Source organism: Oryzias latipes, chromosome 12 (assembly GCF_002234675.1).
Source record: "Oryzias latipes chromosome 12, ASM223467v1".
In the NCBI taxonomy this organism is placed as follows: domain Eukaryota; kingdom Metazoa; phylum Chordata; class Actinopteri; order Beloniformes; family Adrianichthyidae; genus Oryzias; species Oryzias latipes.
In genome coordinates this window covers 81369-101981 of record NC_019870.2, presented here as the reverse complement: position 1 = coordinate 101981, position 20613 = coordinate 81369, and the positions used below count along the sequence as shown (strand labels likewise).

At 48.0% G+C, this 20613-nt stretch overlaps 1 protein-coding gene and 1 long non-coding RNA gene across 4 annotated transcripts; one reads left to right on the top strand and one right to left on the bottom strand.

Annotated features, from left to right (window-relative positions):
• Positions 1–10127: 10127 nt before the first annotated feature.
• LOC110014262 lies at positions 10128–13376 on the bottom strand. The gene is made up of 3 exons (XR_002289380.2): positions 13023–13376; positions 11454–11546; positions 10128–11377 (listed from the first exon to the last, which is right to left on the bottom strand). It is a non-coding gene; the product is annotated as an uncharacterized LOC110014262 (long non-coding RNA).
• On the top strand, positions 12255–20124 carry ythdc1 (YTH domain containing 1). Of its 3 annotated transcripts, XM_023960834.1 has the most exons (16): positions 12255–12468; positions 13206–13307; positions 13380–13651; positions 13719–14109; positions 14719–14781; positions 14858–14952; positions 15080–15188; positions 15262–15379; positions 16706–16790; positions 16876–17030; positions 18408–18487; positions 18642–18678; positions 18795–18834; positions 18909–18971; positions 19332–19520; positions 19607–20124. In XM_023960834.1, exons 1-16 carry the CDS (start codon positions 12441–12443, stop codon positions 19775–19777), a joined length of 1998 nt encoding a protein of 665 aa, XP_023816602.1. In that variant the 5' UTR covers positions 12255–12440; the 3' UTR covers positions 19778–20124. The 3 variants fall into 3 exon arrangements, 1 of the variants encoding a protein (XP_023816602.1); XR_002874296.1 differs by lacking the exons at positions 18909–18971; positions 19332–19520; positions 19607–20124 and having other exon boundaries at positions 16876–18030; positions 18795–18840; XR_002874297.1 differs by lacking the exons at positions 18642–18678; positions 18795–18834; positions 18909–18971; positions 19332–19520; positions 19607–20124 and having other exon boundaries at positions 16876–18030; positions 18408–18524.
• Positions 20125–20613: the final 489 nt, after the last annotated feature.

Sequence of the window (20613 nt, the reverse complement as noted above, 5' to 3'; positions counted from 1 at the left end):
AGAAAGCGACCGGTTACACTTGGTGCCGTTTGACCCGTCACATCGCGGAGGAGTGGACGTCTGACCCGCCGCTGCTACCCCTCCGCTGGCCTTGCAGCTTTGAGTTCGCGCCAACGCCTGACACCTGCTCTGTCGCTCTGGGACACTGTGCCCTGTGTATTGTTTTGCAGGTGCTGTGAGCGTGCGCATTCTGCTCCTTTAGGTTGGATCGTTAATCCCTGCGCGGGGACTTGCAGGTTAACTTTGAGGGATTTTCCGACTTTTTTTTTTTTTTACTGATTTTGACTTTCTATATTGTTTAAGTTTGCTTAACACTAACTAGAACTGTTTCACCAGCTATTTTATTTTATTTTGGTTTTATTGTGAGATTTTTGAGTGCTGTTTTTACCACTGACATGGCTGAACACAATTCCCTGGGTCGTCAGGTTTCTTTCAGTATGGGAAGGGGTCAACATTTTGTTTCATTTGGGAGGGGCAGGACAGTTACCTCATGTGATTTTGAGAGCTCTGTTGACCAGTCACTAATGAACCCCACCATTCCTGCTGCTAGTTCCACGCCAGTTGTGACACCACAGACTCAGCCCAGTCAGGTTGTCTTAAATGACGCTCTCAGTAACATGATTACTGATTTGGCAAAGCAGATTGGTGATAATATTACAGCGAATCTCACTGCTATGCACCAGCCCAGCCAACCCCAGCCTCAGCCTGCTGACAGCCAATCCCAGCACTGTAGTCACAATGACTTATCGCAGCTGCGGGTGGTTGTTCAGTCCGATGTGAAGGCTCCCCCATACTTTAGAGGTGATCGGTCTGATGCGTTCTCGATCCAGGAATGGGAGGATATAATGAAATGTTACATGTCCAGGGTGAAATGTGTGACCCCTGCAGAAATGTTTGACATTGTCATGTCCCGGCTGGCTGGTAAAGCCAGGGATGTAGTTAAAGTGTCACTTCGGTCACGGCCCGCGCTGAGTCCCACTGAAATGTTTATAGCCGTCTTTGATATTCTCAAACACAATTTCAGTGAACTGACATTTTCTGCTCTTCCGATGAGAGACTTTTATAACACTTTGCCGCGGGTTGATGAGGACGCAATGGATTACTGGATTCGTCTAAACAAATCTATTGATGCTGTAGATGAGTGTCTCCAGAGGCGAGGGAAGCGGGTGGAAGACCCAGGAGCAGAGGTGGTTACAATGTTCATTAATCATTGTCCCGATCCCGCTCTTGCACTGTTGTTTCACGTCAAGTCTCCCGAGGAATGGACAGCAGCTGAGGTGCAGAAGCGCCTGGATGGGCATGTCAGGAAGATTAGGGGGATGCGGGTTCACACACAACAGGTCGGGGGTGCCCATGTCCACACTCAATGCCAGACTGTTGGTCTTCCCACTGTCAGTCCAGTTAATGTTTCATCATCCACCCCCGTAGTTTTGGTAGAACCAAGCTCAGGGTATTCAGCCCCTGTGTGTCATCTGCAATCCTCTCCTGCTCACTCTTTGCCTCCTTTACACGCTGCACCTGTAACATCTGCTCCATCTCCACCTGAAGTTGGCCTTCCTTCTCAACAGATGGTGGATATGTTTGATAAAGTCCTCTCCTTATGTTCTGCGTCTCTTACAACTAGCCAACGGGGGCGACGTCAGTCTGGAAATTTTCCAGCCTCGCAGAGATTTCAGCCAACCCAATGCAGGGTTTGTGGTTCAGATGAACACTCGACCCATTCTCACTGCAGGTTGTTCAGACTGTGTCTCAACTGCCATGGCTCTGGCCACATGAAGCGTGATTGTCCGAGAACTGTCTCACCTGTATCAATGCCAGTAGCTTCCACCTCCAGCCCTGCTTTAAACTAGGATGTCCATGTGATGAGAGGGTCAGCATGGACCATAATGACCAAACCCTCACATCTGCTCCAGATTCTCGCTCTGTGTACATTGACACTTGTCAAAGTTTTTCTGAAGAAAAAAAAGTGGTTTATGTTGGATCTCAGAGAGTTGAGGGTGCTAGTGAACTTTTTTTTGCCACAGTGTCTGTTGGTGGCCAGTCTGCTTTGAGGGGGATGCTTGATTCGGGGAGCATGTCATGCACACTGAGTGAGTCAGCAGAGCTTAGGCTGAAGGATGCTGGTGTTGTTTTGAATCCCAAGGCCATTCCTGAAACGTGGTGCTTGTCGGTTGTGGAGGGCTCGTCACTCAACCAAAATGTATTTATGATTTGGACATTGAGATTTACGGACTCAGGTTTAATGTGCCCACACTCGTGGTGCCTGGACAGAGGGATGACTTGATCATTGGGAGCAACGTGCTTCGGCCCATCATTCAGAAAATGAAGTCTAATCCAACATATTGGGAGATCGTGACTTCCACTAATGAAAACCCAGAATGTGAACAGTTTCTCCAGTTACTAAGTTGCATTTCTAGGTGGTCAGGTCCTCAATTACCTGATAAGATTGGGACGGTGAGGTTGAGACAGGCGGTGACTTTGTTGCCTCACCAAGAATATGTAGTGTGGGGGAAGTTACCCCCCTCTTCTTCTGTGTCGCCCGGCAGCACTGTGATTGTGGAGCCTTCATCTGCCCGCTCCACTCCAAAAAACATCCTGGTAGGTCGTGTCATAACACCTATGTGGGGCGATCGCTGGGTTCCACTCAAGGTCCTCAATCCCACACAAGCAACGGTGACGTTGCGACGCAATGCTAAAATTGCTGATGTCTTTCCTTGTGTTGCTGTTGAAGATCTGTATTTTACTCAAGCCACATGTGAAATGCAGCATGGTCAGGCTACTGCTTCGCTGACCTCATTGTTTCCAGGAGGTGATCCTTTCCAACAACTTAGGGATTGTGGTTTGGAGGACATTGACATTGATGGATGTGAGGTGGCTGATGTGTGGAAAAGGAAACTGGCTGAACTCGTGTTTAACTATCAGGATGTCTTCTCTAGAGACAAGCTAGACTGTGGTGAGGTGAAGGATTTTGTTCATCGTATTCATTTAACCGATGACCACCCCTTTCGTCTGCCCTATCGACGAGTGCCCCCAGCACACTATCGGAAGCTGCGGGAAGTCTTATCTGACATGGAACTGAAAGGCATCATAAGCAAGTCAGTCAGTGAGTATGCTTCACCCCTTGTTATGGTTTGGAAGAAGTCAGGAGACTTAAGAATATGCACTGACTTCCGTTGGCTTAATGCTAAGACCGTTAAGGATGCTCATCCACTGCCCCACCAGTCTGACTGTCTTGCTGCCCTGGGTGGTAACGCCCTTTTCAGTACCATGGACTTGACGTCTGGGTTTTACAACATTCCCCTGCATGAGTCTGACAGACACTACACGGCTTTCACAACACCTTTGGGCCTCTATGAGTACAACCGCCTCCCACAGGGTCTTTGTAACAGTCCAGCTTCCTTTATGAGGATGATGCTCAGCATTTTTGGTGACTTGAACTTTTCCAGTCTTCTCTGTTATCTTGATGATCTTCTGGTGTTTGCACCTTCAGAGGTTGAGGCATTGCAGAGACTAGAGATTGTTTTCCGTCGTCTGAGAGCCAATAACCTAAAGCTTGCACAGAAGAAATGTCACTTTCTTCGAAGATCTGTGAGGTTCTTAGGACATGTGATTGAGGCTTCTGGGGTTTCTGTTGATCAGGATAAAGTGCAGGTTATTTCCAGTTTCCAGAAGCAAGACCTCATGAACCCTGATGGTTGCACACCATCTCAACAGAAAGTGAGGTCCTTCCTTGGTATGGTTTTATTTTACCAACACTTTATTCCAGAGTGCTCACGCATTGCTAAGCCACTCTTCACTCTTACTGCAGGCCAGAAGAGAAGACTTAGAGGTAATGCAGGTGGGAGGGCAGGGACCTACAGAGTATTGACCCCTCAGGATTGGACTCCAGCATGTGAGAGTGCATTTGAGAACCTGAAAGCTGCACTTCTCAATTGTGTGATGCTAGCCCATCCAGATTTTGAGAGGCCCTTCATTCTCTCCACAGATGCTTCTATGGATGGTTTGGGTGCTGTCTTGTCGCAAGTTCCTATCGGTGAGGACAAGGCAAGACCTGTGGCTTTTGCGAGCAAAACTCTCAGTCGCAGTCAGTCAAAGTATCCTGCTCACAGGCTCGAGTTTTTGGCTCTAAAGTGGGCTGTATGTGATAAATTCAGTCATTGGCTTAAAGGTCAAAAGTTTACTGTTTGGACTGACAACAACCCCCTCACATACATCCTGACTAAACCAAGGCTTGACGCCTGTGAGCAGCGCTGGGTCTCCAAGCTTGCGCCATACTGCTTTGAGATCAAGTATGTCCCTGGCAGGCTGAATGTTGTGGCCGACGCACTGAGCAGGAGCCCATTTGTAAAACCTGTAGCTCAACGCCTTTTGACAGAGCCATACTGTAGGCTGCTCGATCAGGTTTGTGACATCACAGATGACACAGTACAGGAAGCTTTCCATTTGACCTGTCAACCACAGACATTGGATGGCACCCACCTCTCAACTGCTGTCAATGTCTCCATGTCAGAAAGAGAGGTTTCTTCTATTTTGTCTGCCGCCTGTGACTGGGACTCTGCCTCTAGGCTGCGAGCAACATCTCTCGCTGACTATCTGGCGTCTGTAGCCCCACCTGCTGCGGATGCTCCTGCTACCTTGTCACAGTCTAGTCTTGTTTCTCACCAGCAGCATGACCCTGTCATATCAAGAGTCGTCGTTTATGTTGAGCGGAAGCGCAGACCATCAAGACGTGAACGCTGTAATGAGGGCCTGCAGACACTGAGGATTTTAAAGCAGTGGGACAAACTCACACTTCTGAATGGTGTACTCTACCGAGTCTCTAAAGATCCCCTGACCAAACACAAGAGGTTTCAGTTTGTTGTGCCTGACTCCTTGAGATCTGCTGTTCTTTCCGGTGTGCATGACTATGCGGGTCATCAGGGTCAGCCACGTACACTCTCTTTAGCTCGTCATCGCTTTTTCTGGTTTGACATGGAGAGGGATGTGCGTGATTATGTGAAGAACTGCCCTAGATGTGTCCTCAGTAAGACCCCAGAGCCTGCTGCAAGAGCTCCTTTGGAGAACATTAAGACTTCTGCGCCATTGGAACTCGTATGCATTGACTTCTGGTCAGCTGAGGACAAAAACAACAAGTCTGTTGATGTTCTTGTGGTCACAGATCATTTCACGAAGTTAGCACATGCATTTCGGTGTCATGATCAGACAGCTAAGACAGTGGCAAAGAAGTTATGGGATGGATTTTTCTGTATCTATGGGTTTCCTCAGCGCATACACTCTGACCAAGGAGCAAATTTTGAGAGTGAGCTTTTTGCAGAGCTTCTGGAACTTAGTGGTGTGGGGAAATCACACTCATCCCCTTACCATCCAATGGGTAATGGGACCACAGAAAGGTTTAACCGCACTTTGGGCAATATGTTGAGGTCTCTCCCCTCTCAGTCAAAGCAGAACTGGCCGAAAATGCTTCAGTCCTTGACTTTTGCCTACAACTGTACTGCGCATGAAACCACAGGCTTTGCCCCATTCTACCTTATGTTTGGGAGGGTCCCCCGACTGCCAGTTGACCTAATGTTCAAAAATGTCCTTCAAGATGACATCATATGTGACTATGACTCCTATGTCAAGTCGCTGGCAAACGACTTTCGCTCCGCCATGCTTTTGGCCCAGCAGCATAGTAGCAGGGAGCAGAAACATCAGCGTGACCAGTATGACAAGAGATCCAAGGGTCTACCGCTTTCCCTTGGTGATCAGGTGCTGGTGGCAAATAAGAGAGCAAAGGGGAAACGAAAGCTTTCAGATAAATGGGAGTCAGTAGTTTACACAGTGGTGGCTTCCAAACCTGCTCTTCACATATACCGTATCAGGGACCGAGCAGGGAATGAGCGTGTGGTGCATCGTAACCTTTTGCTGAACGTGAACTTCTTGCCACTAGATGTACGCTTGGCCGGTGATGCTGTCTGTTCTGGTGGCAGTGTCATTAGTACCTTTTCAGTTCCTGACCTGTGCGACACTGGCACATCAGCTGTGGAGGCAGTACATGCAGAGCACCCCCTCATCAGCTCTCTTTCATGCAGCGAAGAAAATGTACTTGACCGCACCACATCCTGGGTTAGGCAACAATCATCTGCCTCATTTGATGGTGAATCTGCCCTGGGTCTTGTCCTGCCCCCACCAGAGCCCAGTGGGTCGATTGGAGCTGGTGCTATGGATAATTCCCTCAGTGAGTCTCACATTGTCTCTCCCATCACTTCCGTCCTTGACGGGGAAAGTTTGGATATGGGTCATCGGCTTACTTCCCGGTTTGGTAGGATTATAAAACCAGTTTGCCGTTTGATTGAATCTATGGCCCAAGTTGAAGCATTGTTTGATACACGGTATGTTCATACAAGTACTGTAAATGTGTAATTGTTTTTTTTCTACTACTGCTTCCTATTTTTTTTGTGATGGAAGTTTATATGGTTTGATTTCTTTTACTCTCTACCTGGTATTGTCAATATGGTTCAATCTATGTGAGGTGTAAATGGCACCTCACGTTGTTTGTAGAGTATCTGGACCGTGTAGCTGGGTAGCTATTTTCCTGGCATTTTGACCATTTTGTTGATGGTATTTTTTTTGGAACATGTATTGTTTCTGGTTTAAGGCAAATGTGCTGACATGAGTTTTTGTGATTTTGTGCTATTCTAGAGGGGTGAGTGTAACCGGGACAGCCTTTATCTTATTTTATAATGGCACAAAATCTGTTCAAGGGTTACCATACATGAGGGATCTCCAACAAACTACTGCATTACACTACTGGTCATAGCCCCTCCTTCCTTTCTTCTTCTTCTTCTTCTTCTACTTCTTTTGACTCCCCTATATATTCCAAAGGCTACTGTTCCCCACCCCCTTTTGTATGACCTCCTGTCAGAGAGGTGGGTGCCATCATCCTAAAATCATTTTATAATCCCAATACATCCTATTGTTTATTGCCCTTTTGGGTTTAATTTTTATTTGTATAACTACAGCAATGTTTGTTTCTAACTTGTGATGTGATGATTAAAAGGGATTGATGGTTCAGGAGAGATATTTTGGGGATTCACTGTTAAAGCTTAAATGTCGATTTGTTTTGTTTGTATAGGAACTGGAGTGGGCAGGATCACACAGTGTATTGTTTTCTGTTTGTTTTATTACCAGGTATGTATGAGAAAAATGTGAGTGTAAAATGTGTTACAGAGCCTGTATAAGGTTTTAAGCTAGCATGCCGCGTGCGGCATACCCCTTTTGTATGACCTCCTGTCAGAGAGGAACTGGAGTGGGCAGGATCACACAGTGTATTGTTTTCTGTTTGTTTTATTACCAGAATAAAGGGAGGCTTCTCTCCAAGAGGTAACACTGTGTCACACCATATATTAACCAGCACAACGCAGAAAGCGACCGGTTACACTAGTCTGGTGCAAAATATGAGATAAGAGCCATTTAACTCCGCCCACATAAAGGCACGCCTCGACCGAGGCGTGTATTATAATGATAATAATCCATTTTTTAAAGCGCCTTTTATGAAACCCAAGGACACTGTACAAAGGTTAAAAATAAACATTATCCCTTGTTCTATCCTAGGCACTTTAACATTGGGAGTTGGGTCATCTAGACCCACTAGACAGTGCTCTGAACCTTTTTTTCTTCAATGATTTGTGATCTTCACTGGTGTCCATGGATTACATGAAATCTTTCCACCTTTATCCACCTTTGTCAATGGTAGGAAGAACACCTCAATGGAAGGGGGGGGGGGGGTCATCTAAGATAGCACAAGGGTAGAAAAACAAAGACAAACAGGATGAGGGTTAGGTCTAAAAAATTCTAAATGTTGACATTTTCTAAGAAAAGCTCTAGTGACCATCAACCTGCTTCACCGCCACGACTCCCTCCGGCGTGTAATTCCATCAATGTTCCGACCCAGGCAGGACAAGGATGGAGAACATGGACGTTCCTGAAGAAAACAGTAGGTTTGTTGGCGCCTGGGCAGATTTTTTTTCTGCTTTCAGCTACTTTATCAGTATGATTCATATGTGACGAGGAATTAGCAAAACAACAAAGTCTCAAATGTGGCGAGACATCCCAGAATAAACATGCAGCTTTGCCCAAAACTAGAATCCATCCTCACCTCCTCCATCACCGTGTGGTACGCTGGAGCCACAGCCAGGGACATCAACAGACTGCAGCGTATTGGCCGCTCAGCTGAGAAGGTGATTGGCTGCAGCCTTCCATCTGTCCAGGACCTCAACGTCTCCAGAACCCGGGGGGGAGCGGGTCGGATAGCAGCCGACCCTTCTCACCCTGGACATGGTCTACTTGAACCACTCCCTTCGGGCAGAAGGCTACGGTCCATCCGGACCAGAACCTCACCACACAAGAACTGTTTCTTTCCTTCTGCCGTCAGACTCATGAACACTTTTTAACTCCTCCCCCCTTAAACCATCAGTCCAGTTTCCCATTACCTTATCCATCCTGTGTTGCACTATTGTAATTATGTGTATGGTTCTGATCCCTGGGTCTGTGTTTTTGACTCTTTACTGTTTATTTTATTCTTCTTGGCTGTTGTTTGTGGCACATTGGCAGCACAGCAAATTCCTAGGCTGTGAAACTGTTTTGTTCAATTTCAATAAAAATCCTTCTGGATCTGAAAACATCCTGGGGCCTGTTTCAGAAAGGAGGTTAAGTGTAAACTCTGAGTGCGTTAACCCTAAAATCAGGGAAACCCTGAGTTTTCCGTTTCAGAATGGGAGGTTTGTTAAACCAGAGAAAGCAGAGTAAGTCAAACCCGTTTCTGAAAGAGAGGTAACTTATACTCGGAGTCAGTGTCCATGGTTACTTACGCTGTGAACCTAACCTGGTCGGGAGCAGGTTTTATTCTCCAAACTCAAGGTTTCTGCCGGACCCCTCCCCTTTTTAAAGACGAAGTGGTATTTTTCGCTTTAACCTTCATTGCCCACATTTCCGTCACACAGAGACGGTCTAAGTGACAAGAATGGCTTGTTCTTTTTTGGAGGACCCAATAGACGAGGAGGCTGCATTAATTCCTAGAGAATTACATTTACGTCGTGCGAGGATTTTGAGACCTAGACTGGATTTTTTGTCAGTTCCCCATACGTTTTTGTTTGAGCGTTACCGTTTTTCGTTGCAGTCAATTACATATATACAATGAAAACAACATTAGATATGTATTGCTATGTAGATGTTTCATATGTCAAATATTGTCAACAAAGCCTCCATCCATGACATGCTCACATTTGATCTGATTGAATTATGTTTTTATACTTCATTTTTAGCTGCTGCCATGTTCTTTTAATTCCTGCAGGATTGCATCTACATGAAAATGAAATCAGGGACATTGAATTAGATTAATGTAACGATTACTTTTTGGAAACACAATTTGCTAGCACTGCTTACTTTCTTAATCCCATATAAACCTATACCACTTGATCAATACAAGGGTAGACAAAAGTTCACTTTTAAAAACACAATTGCATGTATTAATATTAAACTGACCAACGTTTGCAAGAGGGGAAGGTTAACAGAAAAGTCCTCTAAACATTACCGACGTTAAATGCATTTTTCCCCCAGATTGCTTCTGTACACTATGCAGCATTTCATGCAATTACACCAGGAATAACACTTCAAAAGTACACCTAAATATCACCATTTTTATTTCACACCTTACGCTATTTAAAAAGTTATTACAGCCAATATTTTATAACAATGATTTAAATGCAAACTTAGGCATTAACTTGAGCAGCTATGTTTTCCCACGCTAACTGTCTCTGTTTTGCAGATGCAGCGGTGTTGCTTTTCTTCTGGAATATGTGCTCATATTCACTGTAACTCTGCAGCAGCACGTCAAGATCAGCTGGAGAAAAATATGCAGACCTCTTTTTTTCACGGTTGCCATGGTGACTCGTAATATCTGCGCTCCATTGATAATGGCTTCTTATAGTCGCGGTGCTCACGCTTAACTCCGAATCAGTCCACTCAGAGTTGATTGACCTGACTCGGATCAGCTTCTCTGAAACAGAAAACTCAGAGTTGTTAATCTCTCGATTGACCAACTCAGAGTTCAAGTTTATCCTCAGAGTTGGTTGAACCTCCTTTCTGAAACAGGCCCCCGATCAAGATGATAAAAACAGTTGTTTGTTGACAAAAATCTATTGGAAACGCAGATTAACTGCTGGTTCATTACCACATATTTGCTAGTTTTGTGGCCTTTCAGGAAATAGTTCTCATCAGAACCCATTCAATGACGGAGGATAGAGGGAAAATAAACATTTCTTCACTTCACTTTAAAAACCAGTGAGATGATGTCATTCTCTGGAAACTCCAGGTTTTCCAAAGGCTGCTGCTGCTTCCTGTGTTTTGTAGGAAACTGATGCAAACGATTTTTGAGTGGTAAAGGTCGCTGACCCCTGGAATAAATTCTTTAAAAGTCAAACTAATTGATCACCTGGATCCTTTTTTGCAGTGAAGTGGTTCCATTTTAAACACTACAGACCGGACTCCCATTTCTAAGTGGGACAATTAGCAGGATCAGTGTCTGTCAAAAGCTATTTCTACTGAATGTGTTTCTGCATGAATACATCTATATATTTTTAATCTGCCACTCGCCCCATGAAGCCCTCAAACTGAAACCTCAGCCTCTGGCTGCCTCCTGAAATTCTGCCCAAAACATCATTTTTTTCAGTTTTTGTTAAAGTGTTTCAGTCCAAAAGCACAGAGAAACGGCTTCCACTTTCTCCTTTCAATAAAAGCCAAGAGCCCCTGGTTGTACGGGGATGGACTGGCCCCTACAGAGGGGCCTGACCTGACGGATCCACATGGAGACAAAGAAAAACACCCAACACCTTTTCCAGAATAAACATGGACTGGATGGACTAACTCCAACAAGCACCAAGCGCTCCACGTATCAAACTGTTTCTGAACATTTATTTATGATATTGGAAACATAAACATCAAATGTAAACGAGCCAAAGGCCAATCTCCATCTGCAGTCCTCTGGGAGGTCAATGATGTGTTGGAAACAAAAGAAACCAAACCTCCAGAAATAAATACAGTTGTTCACCTTTCTGCATGTCCCTTCAGGGGTCGCCACAGCCAACCCGCTTCTACCGAGCTGCTCAGGTGGTTTGGCAGAGACTTTTACGCTGGGTGTCCTTCCTGACACAACGCTGTATTTTACCCGAGCTGGGGACCGGCACAGGGAGACCCAGACTTGAGCTCTTGTAGTTACATAGTTGGGCAGTTGCGTAAAGGTTGCCCAAGGACCCACACTGGGTGAAGTTAATCGTGGCCCCTGGGAATCGAACATGGGATTGTGCCGCTCCTGCATGCAGCCCACAGAGCCATCCAGCTGCTGTGAAGACAGTGTAAACCTAAACCAGATGTGACATTTTAAAACCTCTCTGTTTAGCAATAACATGTTCTGATACCTGATCATGTGATGATTACACGAGAGATTGTTGAAACCACAGGTTCAAATGTCTTTTAAAGATTCTCTTATTCCTGTTCCAGGAAGTGGAACCCTGGTAAAACAGAACGTTTGTGAGAAAGACATTAGTCTGAATGACAGCTGTCCATCCGTCCGTCTGTCCGGTTTATAATCTCGGGTTTACTTTTCTTTATTTTATATCTGTGTTTGAACTTTTGTTCTCGGAGGGATCCTCCACATCAGGGATTGAATCTTGTCAGTGGATCTGCAGTAGGATCTCCAGGGTCCGGCTCCTCGGGGGGATTCTGTGGCAGTGTGTGTGTGTGTGTGTGTGTGTGTGTGTGTGTGTGTGTGTGTGTGTGTGTGTGTGTGTGTGTGTGTGTGTGTGTGTGTGTGTGTGTGTGTGTGTGTGTGTGTGTGTGTGGGGTCACTGACGTAGACAGGTCCCTCATATTTTATTTCTCCACTTGGTATCAAGCCAGATTTCTATTTTGCATCTTTAGCTTCTCATTTTATGCTTGATTATCTTGTGTGTGTGGGGGGGGGGGGGTATGTGATTTTATTTTTTTTCTTACTTTTTAATTTTCACATTTGGAAAATGTTTTATGTGAAGCGCTTTGATCTTGGTTAGTCAGAAGAGTGCTCTACCAATAAAGTTTGGTTTGTTTTGATTTGATTTGAATTGATTTCAGCAGTTTCCCGGGCTTCTCCAAAAACCAATTCATCCTTTATCACAGTGTAAAAATGGGAAACATCAAAGCTTCGTTTGGTTTGACCCACCCTTTTGATCTCTCGTCACGTGACGCTGCTGTCCCTTCTGGGGGCGGTGCTAATCCCGCGTCGACGCGCTGTTTACCGTAAACACCAGAAGAAGAAAACGACGCGGTCCGCCATTAGTGTCGTTCGCTCGTGTCTTCATTTGAGGAGTTCTCATCAAGTCTGCACATTTTAGCTGCGCGCGAGGCAGCGAGACGCCCCAGCCCGCGCTATGGCGGCCGAACGGCGCGAGGACAAAGGTGAGACAGTTAGCAGATGTTAGCATCGACATGCTCTTTGTTTCTCCGGCCGATCGATCGATTCGATCAGATAGCGGTTCTGAATTGATCGATACCCGAACTTTGTAAACGGCCACGCGCACCCGTCATCCCTCGAAACTTGGTCACGCGCTCGCGGTCAGCCATTCCTCCGGTAACGTTGGCGGAGGTTAGCTTAGCGGCTAGCTGCAGACGAACACCGCGGTTCTGACCCATCTGACTTCAGGAATCAGCACTTGGATGAATTTAAACCTTTAGAATAGACAGTTTGTTTTGGTACCGGTCCGCTCTGTATAGTTAAAAGGCCGAACCTAATCGCTCTTTGTTTTCGTCATAAGATCCAATTGGTCCAGAACCTGGCCGTTTCAGGTTCTGCCTACTGACTTGTCTAAAGGTGGGCTTTGTCTGGCTATGTTGTAGCAACAGAAGATACCAGAACCAAGTAATCAGTGGTTCTGTTGTTGGGAGTGTGATTCAGATTCAGGAGTTCCCTGGTTCTGTTCTACTAACTGTTCTCTCCAGAAACAGAACTTTACCTTTTTTGACGTTTTTCTTCCCTGACTGAACTTTGACTTTCTGCCTGGAAAGCATAGATCCAGGTGGAAGGTACTGGTCCGTCTCGGTCCAGCTGGAAGATGTTGGCCCGGCTCGGTCTGAAAGGAGCCGACCTGTTGCTGTCCAGAACCTTCCGGTGTTCTAAGCGTGTTGTTGTTTTTCAGACGGCGAGCTGAACGTGCTGGAGGACCTGCTGACGGAAGCCCCGGATCAGGACGATGAGCTGTACAACCCGGACACGGAACGGGACCTGAGTGACAAGAAAGGTGCGCTGGTCTCCAGATGTTCTGCCGGTGTGGAAGCAGGTGTCACATTAAACCCTGGGTCTCGTCTGTTAGGAACAAAGAGGAAGAGCGAACGGTCTGATAGCCAAGATCTGAAGAGGCTCCGCCTTCCATCAAGCCACGCCTCTTCCACTAAGAGAGGCTTGGGCTCATCAGCGTCATCCTCTAAGAAGTCGTCCAGCCCTCGCGGCCGCCCCTCTGCTGCTTACCGTCACGACTACTATGAAGAGCGAAAGCGGCGGCGCGACTCCCGAGACGCCGTTCGGAGCCGCAGAGGTGAGGATGGACGGCGCCGAGACCTCCAGAGGGGCCCGGACCTAAACCAGGTACTGACACACCTGCAGCCCACGCCATACGTCCAGACATCTTTATTCACTTCCTGTTTGTTATCAGAAACTGGTTCGGGACGAGCGGCCAGCCAGCTCCGACCTCCGTGACGACAGCCAATCAGAGGATGAGGTGGTGGGAGAGTACGGCTCAGAGCAGGCATCTGGAAGCTCCTCCCCCACTGCCTCCCATGCAGAGGAGGAAGAAGAGGAGGAGCAGGAGGAAGAGGATGAGGAGGAGGAGGAGGAGGAGGAAGAAGAAGGAATGGAGGAAGAAGAGGAGGAAGGCGTGAAGGAGGAGGAAGAAGAGGAGGAGGAAGAGTATGACGAGCGCCGTGGTGGAGACAGTAACGACTACGACACTCGCAGCGAAGCTGGCGGGTCGCGCTCCGCCTCCTCGGTCAGCTTCTCTGAAGAGGGCGAGTCTGTGCACTCGGGCTCTGCATCAGAGGCTTCAGGTAACCATGGCAACCCCCCTCTAAGGATCCCACCTGGCACTGGGCCGGGTCTGAGGGGATCTTCTGTGTTCCTGATCAGTTGTCCAAAACTGAACTGGATGAAGTTCTGCTCCAGAAGGAACAGGACCTGGTTCCTGCTCCAAATACTTTCAGAACCAGAAGAAACCATTAGAGTTTAGAAATGATGCTGTTTCAATTCCGGTTAGCCCAGATCTTTCCGTGTAGACGGCGTGGATGTGGCTTAGAACGCCGGCGCTTTACATCCCAGCAGAGAACAGCGGCTTTGCGCCGTCATGCAACTCTTTGGATGTCGGTGAAAAGTCGCCGTCTCTGCGTCGGAGTCAGCTGATCCGTGTTAATCGCGTTAACAGAGTTACGATATGTCAAGTCGTGTGTCATTCAGGGTTAAGGGGTGTGGCTTTCATTTGTGATCAAACGGAAAGCAGATTTTTTTCAAAACCATTCTTGCTTTTCAAGAAACAGATCTGAATAAATGATGCGATGAAGCTGAACTCTTTGCACACTGACACACTTGTTCTTCACGCATGTCAAGGAGCACGCGTGAACATGTCACCATAACAGGCTCTTTTTGTTCTTTTATTTTGACAGGTTCCGATAAGAAGCAGGAGAAGCTGTCGTCGTCTGTGCGAGCCGTTCGTAAAGGCGTGGAAAGTAAGAACCCCTCCAAACAGGACGGGAAGCGCGTCCAAAGCCGGACCCTCACGTCCAGCTGCTCTCTGCGTTTCAGATCCCACCAGCAAGCTGCGCTACATCCTGCGTGACGCTCGCTTTTTCCTCATCAAGAGCAATAACCACGAGAACGTGTCCCTGGCTAAAGCCAAAGTGAGTCTGTCTTTCTCATGTTCTGTTGGGATGCCATCTCTGCCTCGGTGTCCGTCTTCTGTTTGCTAGCTTTCAGAGGTGTTGGGTTTCTTGTTAGCGTGCTGATCTTTGTGTCTGTCATGTGCAGGGAGTCTGGTCCACGTTACCGGTCAACGAGAAGAAGCTGAACGCGGCGTTTCGCTCGGCGCGGAGCGTCATCCTCATCTTCTCTGTGAGGGAAAGCGGAAAATTTCAAGGTGAAGCCAGAAAAGCTGATGACTGCCGTCCTCGTCTGCCTGCCGTCTCGTTTATCGTTGCTGTTCTCTCCAGGTTTTGCTCGGCTGGCCTCAGAGTCTCAACATGGCGGCTCTCCCATCCATTGGGTGCTTCCTGCCGGCATTAATGCTAAGATGCTGGGAGGAGTCTTTAAAATCGACTGGCTCTGCAGGTAAACGTTCCTCGGTTCTCAGTCTGCTGGCTTGAAAGTTTCAGAGGTTCCACCACAGTCGTCTATCCCATCTTAAAAGTGATAATGCACGCTTAAAAAGTAGTTCCGGTCACATATCTTAAATGTCCTGTATCGCTGCGCTGGCTTCTTTAAAACAAACTTAATCTTCATCATGGAATGATCAGTGTGCTGGCTCAGCTGTTACCATGACAACGGCCTGCACTACACACCAAATAGTTAACTTTTTGTAAAAAAAAACAGAAAATGGATTGAATACTTCTTTCAGGATGCCTTCATTGTCAGTGCAGTGGAGAAAAGGGTAAAGAGGACACTGACGAACCCAAATGTCTTTACAGCCCCCTGATGCTGTTAAAGGTCAGGAATCCAGCTGTGGCGCCACCTGTTGGCCAACTTCTGTGACGCTTGTTGAGCTCTCCATCTGCTTAGTGGGGACCGTGGTTTTAAATCAGGTGTTGTTTGGTTGACCAAACTTTAGTGCCTCATCCTCCTAGCTTGCATGTGTAAATGGTGATTAGGACCAGACAGGCAGCTGTGCTGGTCTATGCTGGGACAGCAGCACCGTGATCCGACCGTGTGGAGCGGCCCTGGAGGTGGGACAGTGATGGATAGAGCTTGTGAGGGGTCAGCTGGAATCAGTGGGTGGTGGGGCATTCCTGAAGGGGGCAGCCAGACAGCATGTGGGGTGTTGGTGGAACCCTGGTGACTGGGAGAGCAGTTTTAAGTGGGCTTGGTCAGAATCAGGGACGTGCATGGTGCCAGCATGGACTTCTGCTTGAGAAGGATGGCGAGGGCTAAGCTAACATTAGCATTTGGTGGCAGTTATGATCACTCTGGACAGTTCGCGTGGTGTAGATCCGGTTGTATTTAACAGTAGGACTCTAGGTGAGCAGTGCTTTGGTTGTTTGATCAGTTGTACGGGTACACAGCTGTTCTGGAGGTAGTGACCTCCTGAAATAGCCAGTTCCAGAACATTCTCAGTAGATGGGGCTTGTAGAAGCCCGGTCCAACGCCGCCAAGGCGTCTGCCTGTGGCAGAACCTGCCCACGGCTGTGGTGAGAACGGTTGTGCTCATGGTTTATCCTCTGTCTGAGACCAATGTTCACTGGCTCAAGGTGGTTGTAGACCAGATAGTTGGACGACACCTGAAAAATACGCGCAACCCCAGAATCCTCATGGTTCTGGCAGTCTTCCCGTTAGAGCACAGAGTACATTGAATTGTGATACTCCAACTTGCGGTTCTGGTGGCGGTTACCCACTGTGGGAACTGGCTGAGACCACTGCTGAACTTGCTTCTGTCGCCCACAGGAGGGAGCTGCCCTTCATCAAGACGGCCCACCTCTCCAACCCATGGAACGAGCACAAGCCGATCAAAATTGGACGAGATGGACAGGTCTGCCCACCGTGGCGTCCCGCTTCAGGAGGTTGTGCTTCTGCAGCTTTTTCATTCGGACTCATCCTACTTCGACTTTTTTTAGGAGATCCAGCCGGACGTCGGCGCTCAACTCTGTGGACTGTTTCCATTGGACGAGAGTGTGGATGTTCATCAGGTGTCTCGCCGCATTCGGCACAAACGCAGGACACCGACGGAGCCGCGGCCCCGAGGCCGACCGCCACTGAGAGAACCGGGAAGGTTAGCCAATCATCAAGCTCCTCCCCCGCATCCTGTACTGCTGCAACCACGGTGCCACCCGCTGCCGGACCATGGATACAACGGCGACCTTTACCTGGCGGCGCTCAGGTGGTGGTTGGTCGCTGCGCCCCTCTGCGTCTGGTTGGAGGCTGACGGTCAGGCAGGAAGTAACGTTAACGTCTGATGCAGGTTTATTTGTGGTGTTTGCCGTAGCAGCAACCCGTCTGGTTGAGTTCTGATCAGTTCTGAGGGGAAGTCTTCCGCTGGCGTAAACGTCCTGTCAAGCTCTCTGTCTTTGCAGGAGTTTGGTGCTTTGGAGTTAAAAACCATTCAGCTTTAGTGGGACTGGCTCGGCTTTTCAAAATAAGAGCACCACTGGCCGGACTGATGGTGAGGGGAGGACGTGCAAGGTAGAGCTAAAGCAAAACGAGAGTAAGGGACTGGATTCCGTGTGAGAAGGGGGAACAGGTAAGGGGGGCAGGGGGTGGGGCCTGAGGACTGTTGGGGCCAGGGTACCCACCTCTTGAGGTAAATAAAGGACAAATGAATAAAAAAAAGAACTTCTTGGACTAATGGTGTTCCCCCCCCCCCCCCGCCCTACATCAAGAGGACACTGTTGCCCCCCACCCCCCATGCTTCCTCGCACCCCTACCCACCCCCCTGGCACACGCAGAGAATGAGGACTCCGAGCCAGGTTGTTAAGGACGGACTGTTTTGTGGGCGGGGTCTCTGGCCCTGAATGGGAGGGTGGGTGGAGCTAACGAGAAGGAAGGCGTGGAAAGGAATGGACAGTTTTTTTGTCTTGGACTGCTAGTCTGAGAAGGGAGGGAGGGGCTGATGGGAGTGGGAATTTATGTTGCTTGACAGAACTTCATCATCATCATCATCATCTCCTCACCCTTTCAAAATAAGAGGGGTTAAAAAGCACTTAAGTGGACTGATGAGGAGAAAAACTGTTTGTGTAAAAAGTGTTGCCCCTCCTTCATAGACGACAGAAGCGGTATGTTGTTCCTTCACAGACGTGTGTTTGCATTAGTGTGTGTGTGTGTGTGTGTGTGTGCGTGCGTGCGTGCGTGCTGCAACCTCTGGATGGCCACACTCTGTCAGACGAAGCAGGATCAGTGTCACTGGGGTTCTTCAGGTCCTGGTTTCCAGGTCTGTGTGATTTGTTGCCGTGGTAACAAACACTGTGAGACCTCAGGCTCATTTAGGCCCTGAACCAGAACCGTGCTGGTCCACCACGGAGGTCACCGGTCTGATCTGCTCATGCTGCTTCGTCCTTCAGAAGGTTTTGTCTCGTGCATACGAACACGTGTCTGTGAGTGCACGTGTGAGCGCGCACGAGCAAGTGTCTTACCTGTGGACTTATTCACGTAGGCGTCGGCTGGAAGAGTACGACATCCACAGCAGGAAGCGACCGCGAGCCGACGGCCTACCGGACTTTGTACAACGAGCAGGTTGTTCACCTGGAGGTTTTGATTATTTTACACACCTGAGTGACTTTCACTGTGCTGTGGCTCACATCCACGTGCACGCTCACATACACACTCACAGTGGAATGGTCCGTATGGACGTTTGAAACTGTATCTCTTAACTATCATTGATTCTCAGGATTCCTCCAGGACCCACGGAACCAGCCGGTGGACAGGTGAGGCACACCACGTCACCTGAAAGTGGGCGGGGCAGAGCAGAAACAAAAAGGGGGGCAGAAATCAAAGGCTTTTATTGTGAAATGGCTCATAAAGGTTGTTGTTAACTCTGCAGGAGGTTCTCGGGCGTCAGGAGGGACGTCTTCCTCAACGGGGTGAGTGCCGGCACTTTGATGTTTGACTGGGACGGCCCCTCTGTGTTCACCTGTTTGCTTCTTACCTGTTCCAGTCCTACGACTACATGAGAGATTATCACCACAACGTCGGGCCCCCGGCTCCATGGCAAACTCTGGTATGGCTCTCGTCAGCCCTAGTGGTGACCTTCTGAACTAACATGGCAGAGGAACGACCATGAAGCTAACGTTTTCCAAACTATTGTCCAGCTACCTTCCAAATACAGAAACTCTGAATAAAAGCAGAGATTTAAGGAAAAGGCTCAACGTGCCTCACAGCTGTCATAAACAAAACATACAAAATACATTTTTATTTTTTAAATAAGTCAGTGCAGAATGGGCCCCTTTTGAAACCAGCCCCCTGTGGTGTTTGGAGGAACTGCAATGTCTGGTACTTCCTGGTCTGTGTCAAATTCAGGAAAGGAGGGCGGGGCTTGTGTCAGCTGTGATGTAATGATGACTTCATGTTTGTGTGACAGGCGGCCTATCCTGGGGTGGAGCAGCAGCCTCCCCACCATCCTCCATATTACCACCACAGTCACCCCCCACCCGCCCCTCATCAGACGTACCATCATCATCACCCCCCCCTGCCCCCCCATGATGCTCCACCCTCTCGCTTCAGAGACAAGCAGCGTGTCCCGCAGCATCGCACCTTCACCTCCAGCCCGGTGAGTTCTTGAGCGACATCGTCTCCTCTTCATCGTCTCTTCTTCATCTGCTGGGCGTCACCTGTCTTCTGTTTCCCATCATGCAGCATGACTACGACATGCGTGTGGATGACTTCCTGCGGCGGACTCAAGCAGTGGTGAGCAGCCGGCGTGAGCGGCAGCGGGAACGTGAACGTGGAGGACCACGCCGTGACCGGGAGCGCGGCAGGGATAGGGACAGAGAAAGGGACAAAGAAAGGGGGCGGTACCGTAGGTGATCAAATGAAGTCCAGGCTTTTATTCTGAAGGGTTGAAGTGCTTTTCAAGTATTTCCTAACAACCATGGTTATGTTTGAGAACAGCTCTGTGAACTCAGTTACCACAGAGGTCAAGAAAGGTTATTCTAATAACCTGCTGAGCTTTTATTTTGAAGGTCAGACTAAGTGCATTGCAGCCGTTTTTGTTTCGTTATAATGTCCCAGACCCCCCCTCACTCTGTCTGTGCGCCAGGGGCCAGCTTTGGTCATGAAATTAAGCAGGAAGTAGATAAACCAGATTTTACTGCTGTTTTGTTCACTCTTTCAAAGTAAATTTTTTATGTTCTGAATAAAGTCGTCCACCTGGTCTTTGTTTCTGTTCTCTTCCTGTTCTCCATCCAAAAGTGCTGCTGTTCTGTTCCTGAACGGAAAACATGTTCTGGACATCAGTGTAGAACATCTGCAGAACCTCTGATCTACAGCTGGAACATCTGCAGAACCTCTGATCTACAGCTGGAACATCTGCAGAACCTCTGATCTACAGCTAGAACATCTGCAGAACCTCTGATCTACAGCTAGAAAATCTGCAGAACCTCTGATCTACAGCTAGAAAATCTGCAGAACCTCTGATCTACAGCTAGAACATCTGCAGAACCTCTGATCTACAGCTAGAACATCTGCAGAACCTCCTCTAATCTACAGCTGGAACATCTGCAGAACCTATTCTGATATACAGCTGGAACATCTGCAGAACCTCTGATCTACAACTAAAACATCTGTGGAACCTCTGATCTACAGCTAGAACATCTGCAGAACCTCGGATCTACAGCTAGAACATCTGCAGAACCTCTGATCTA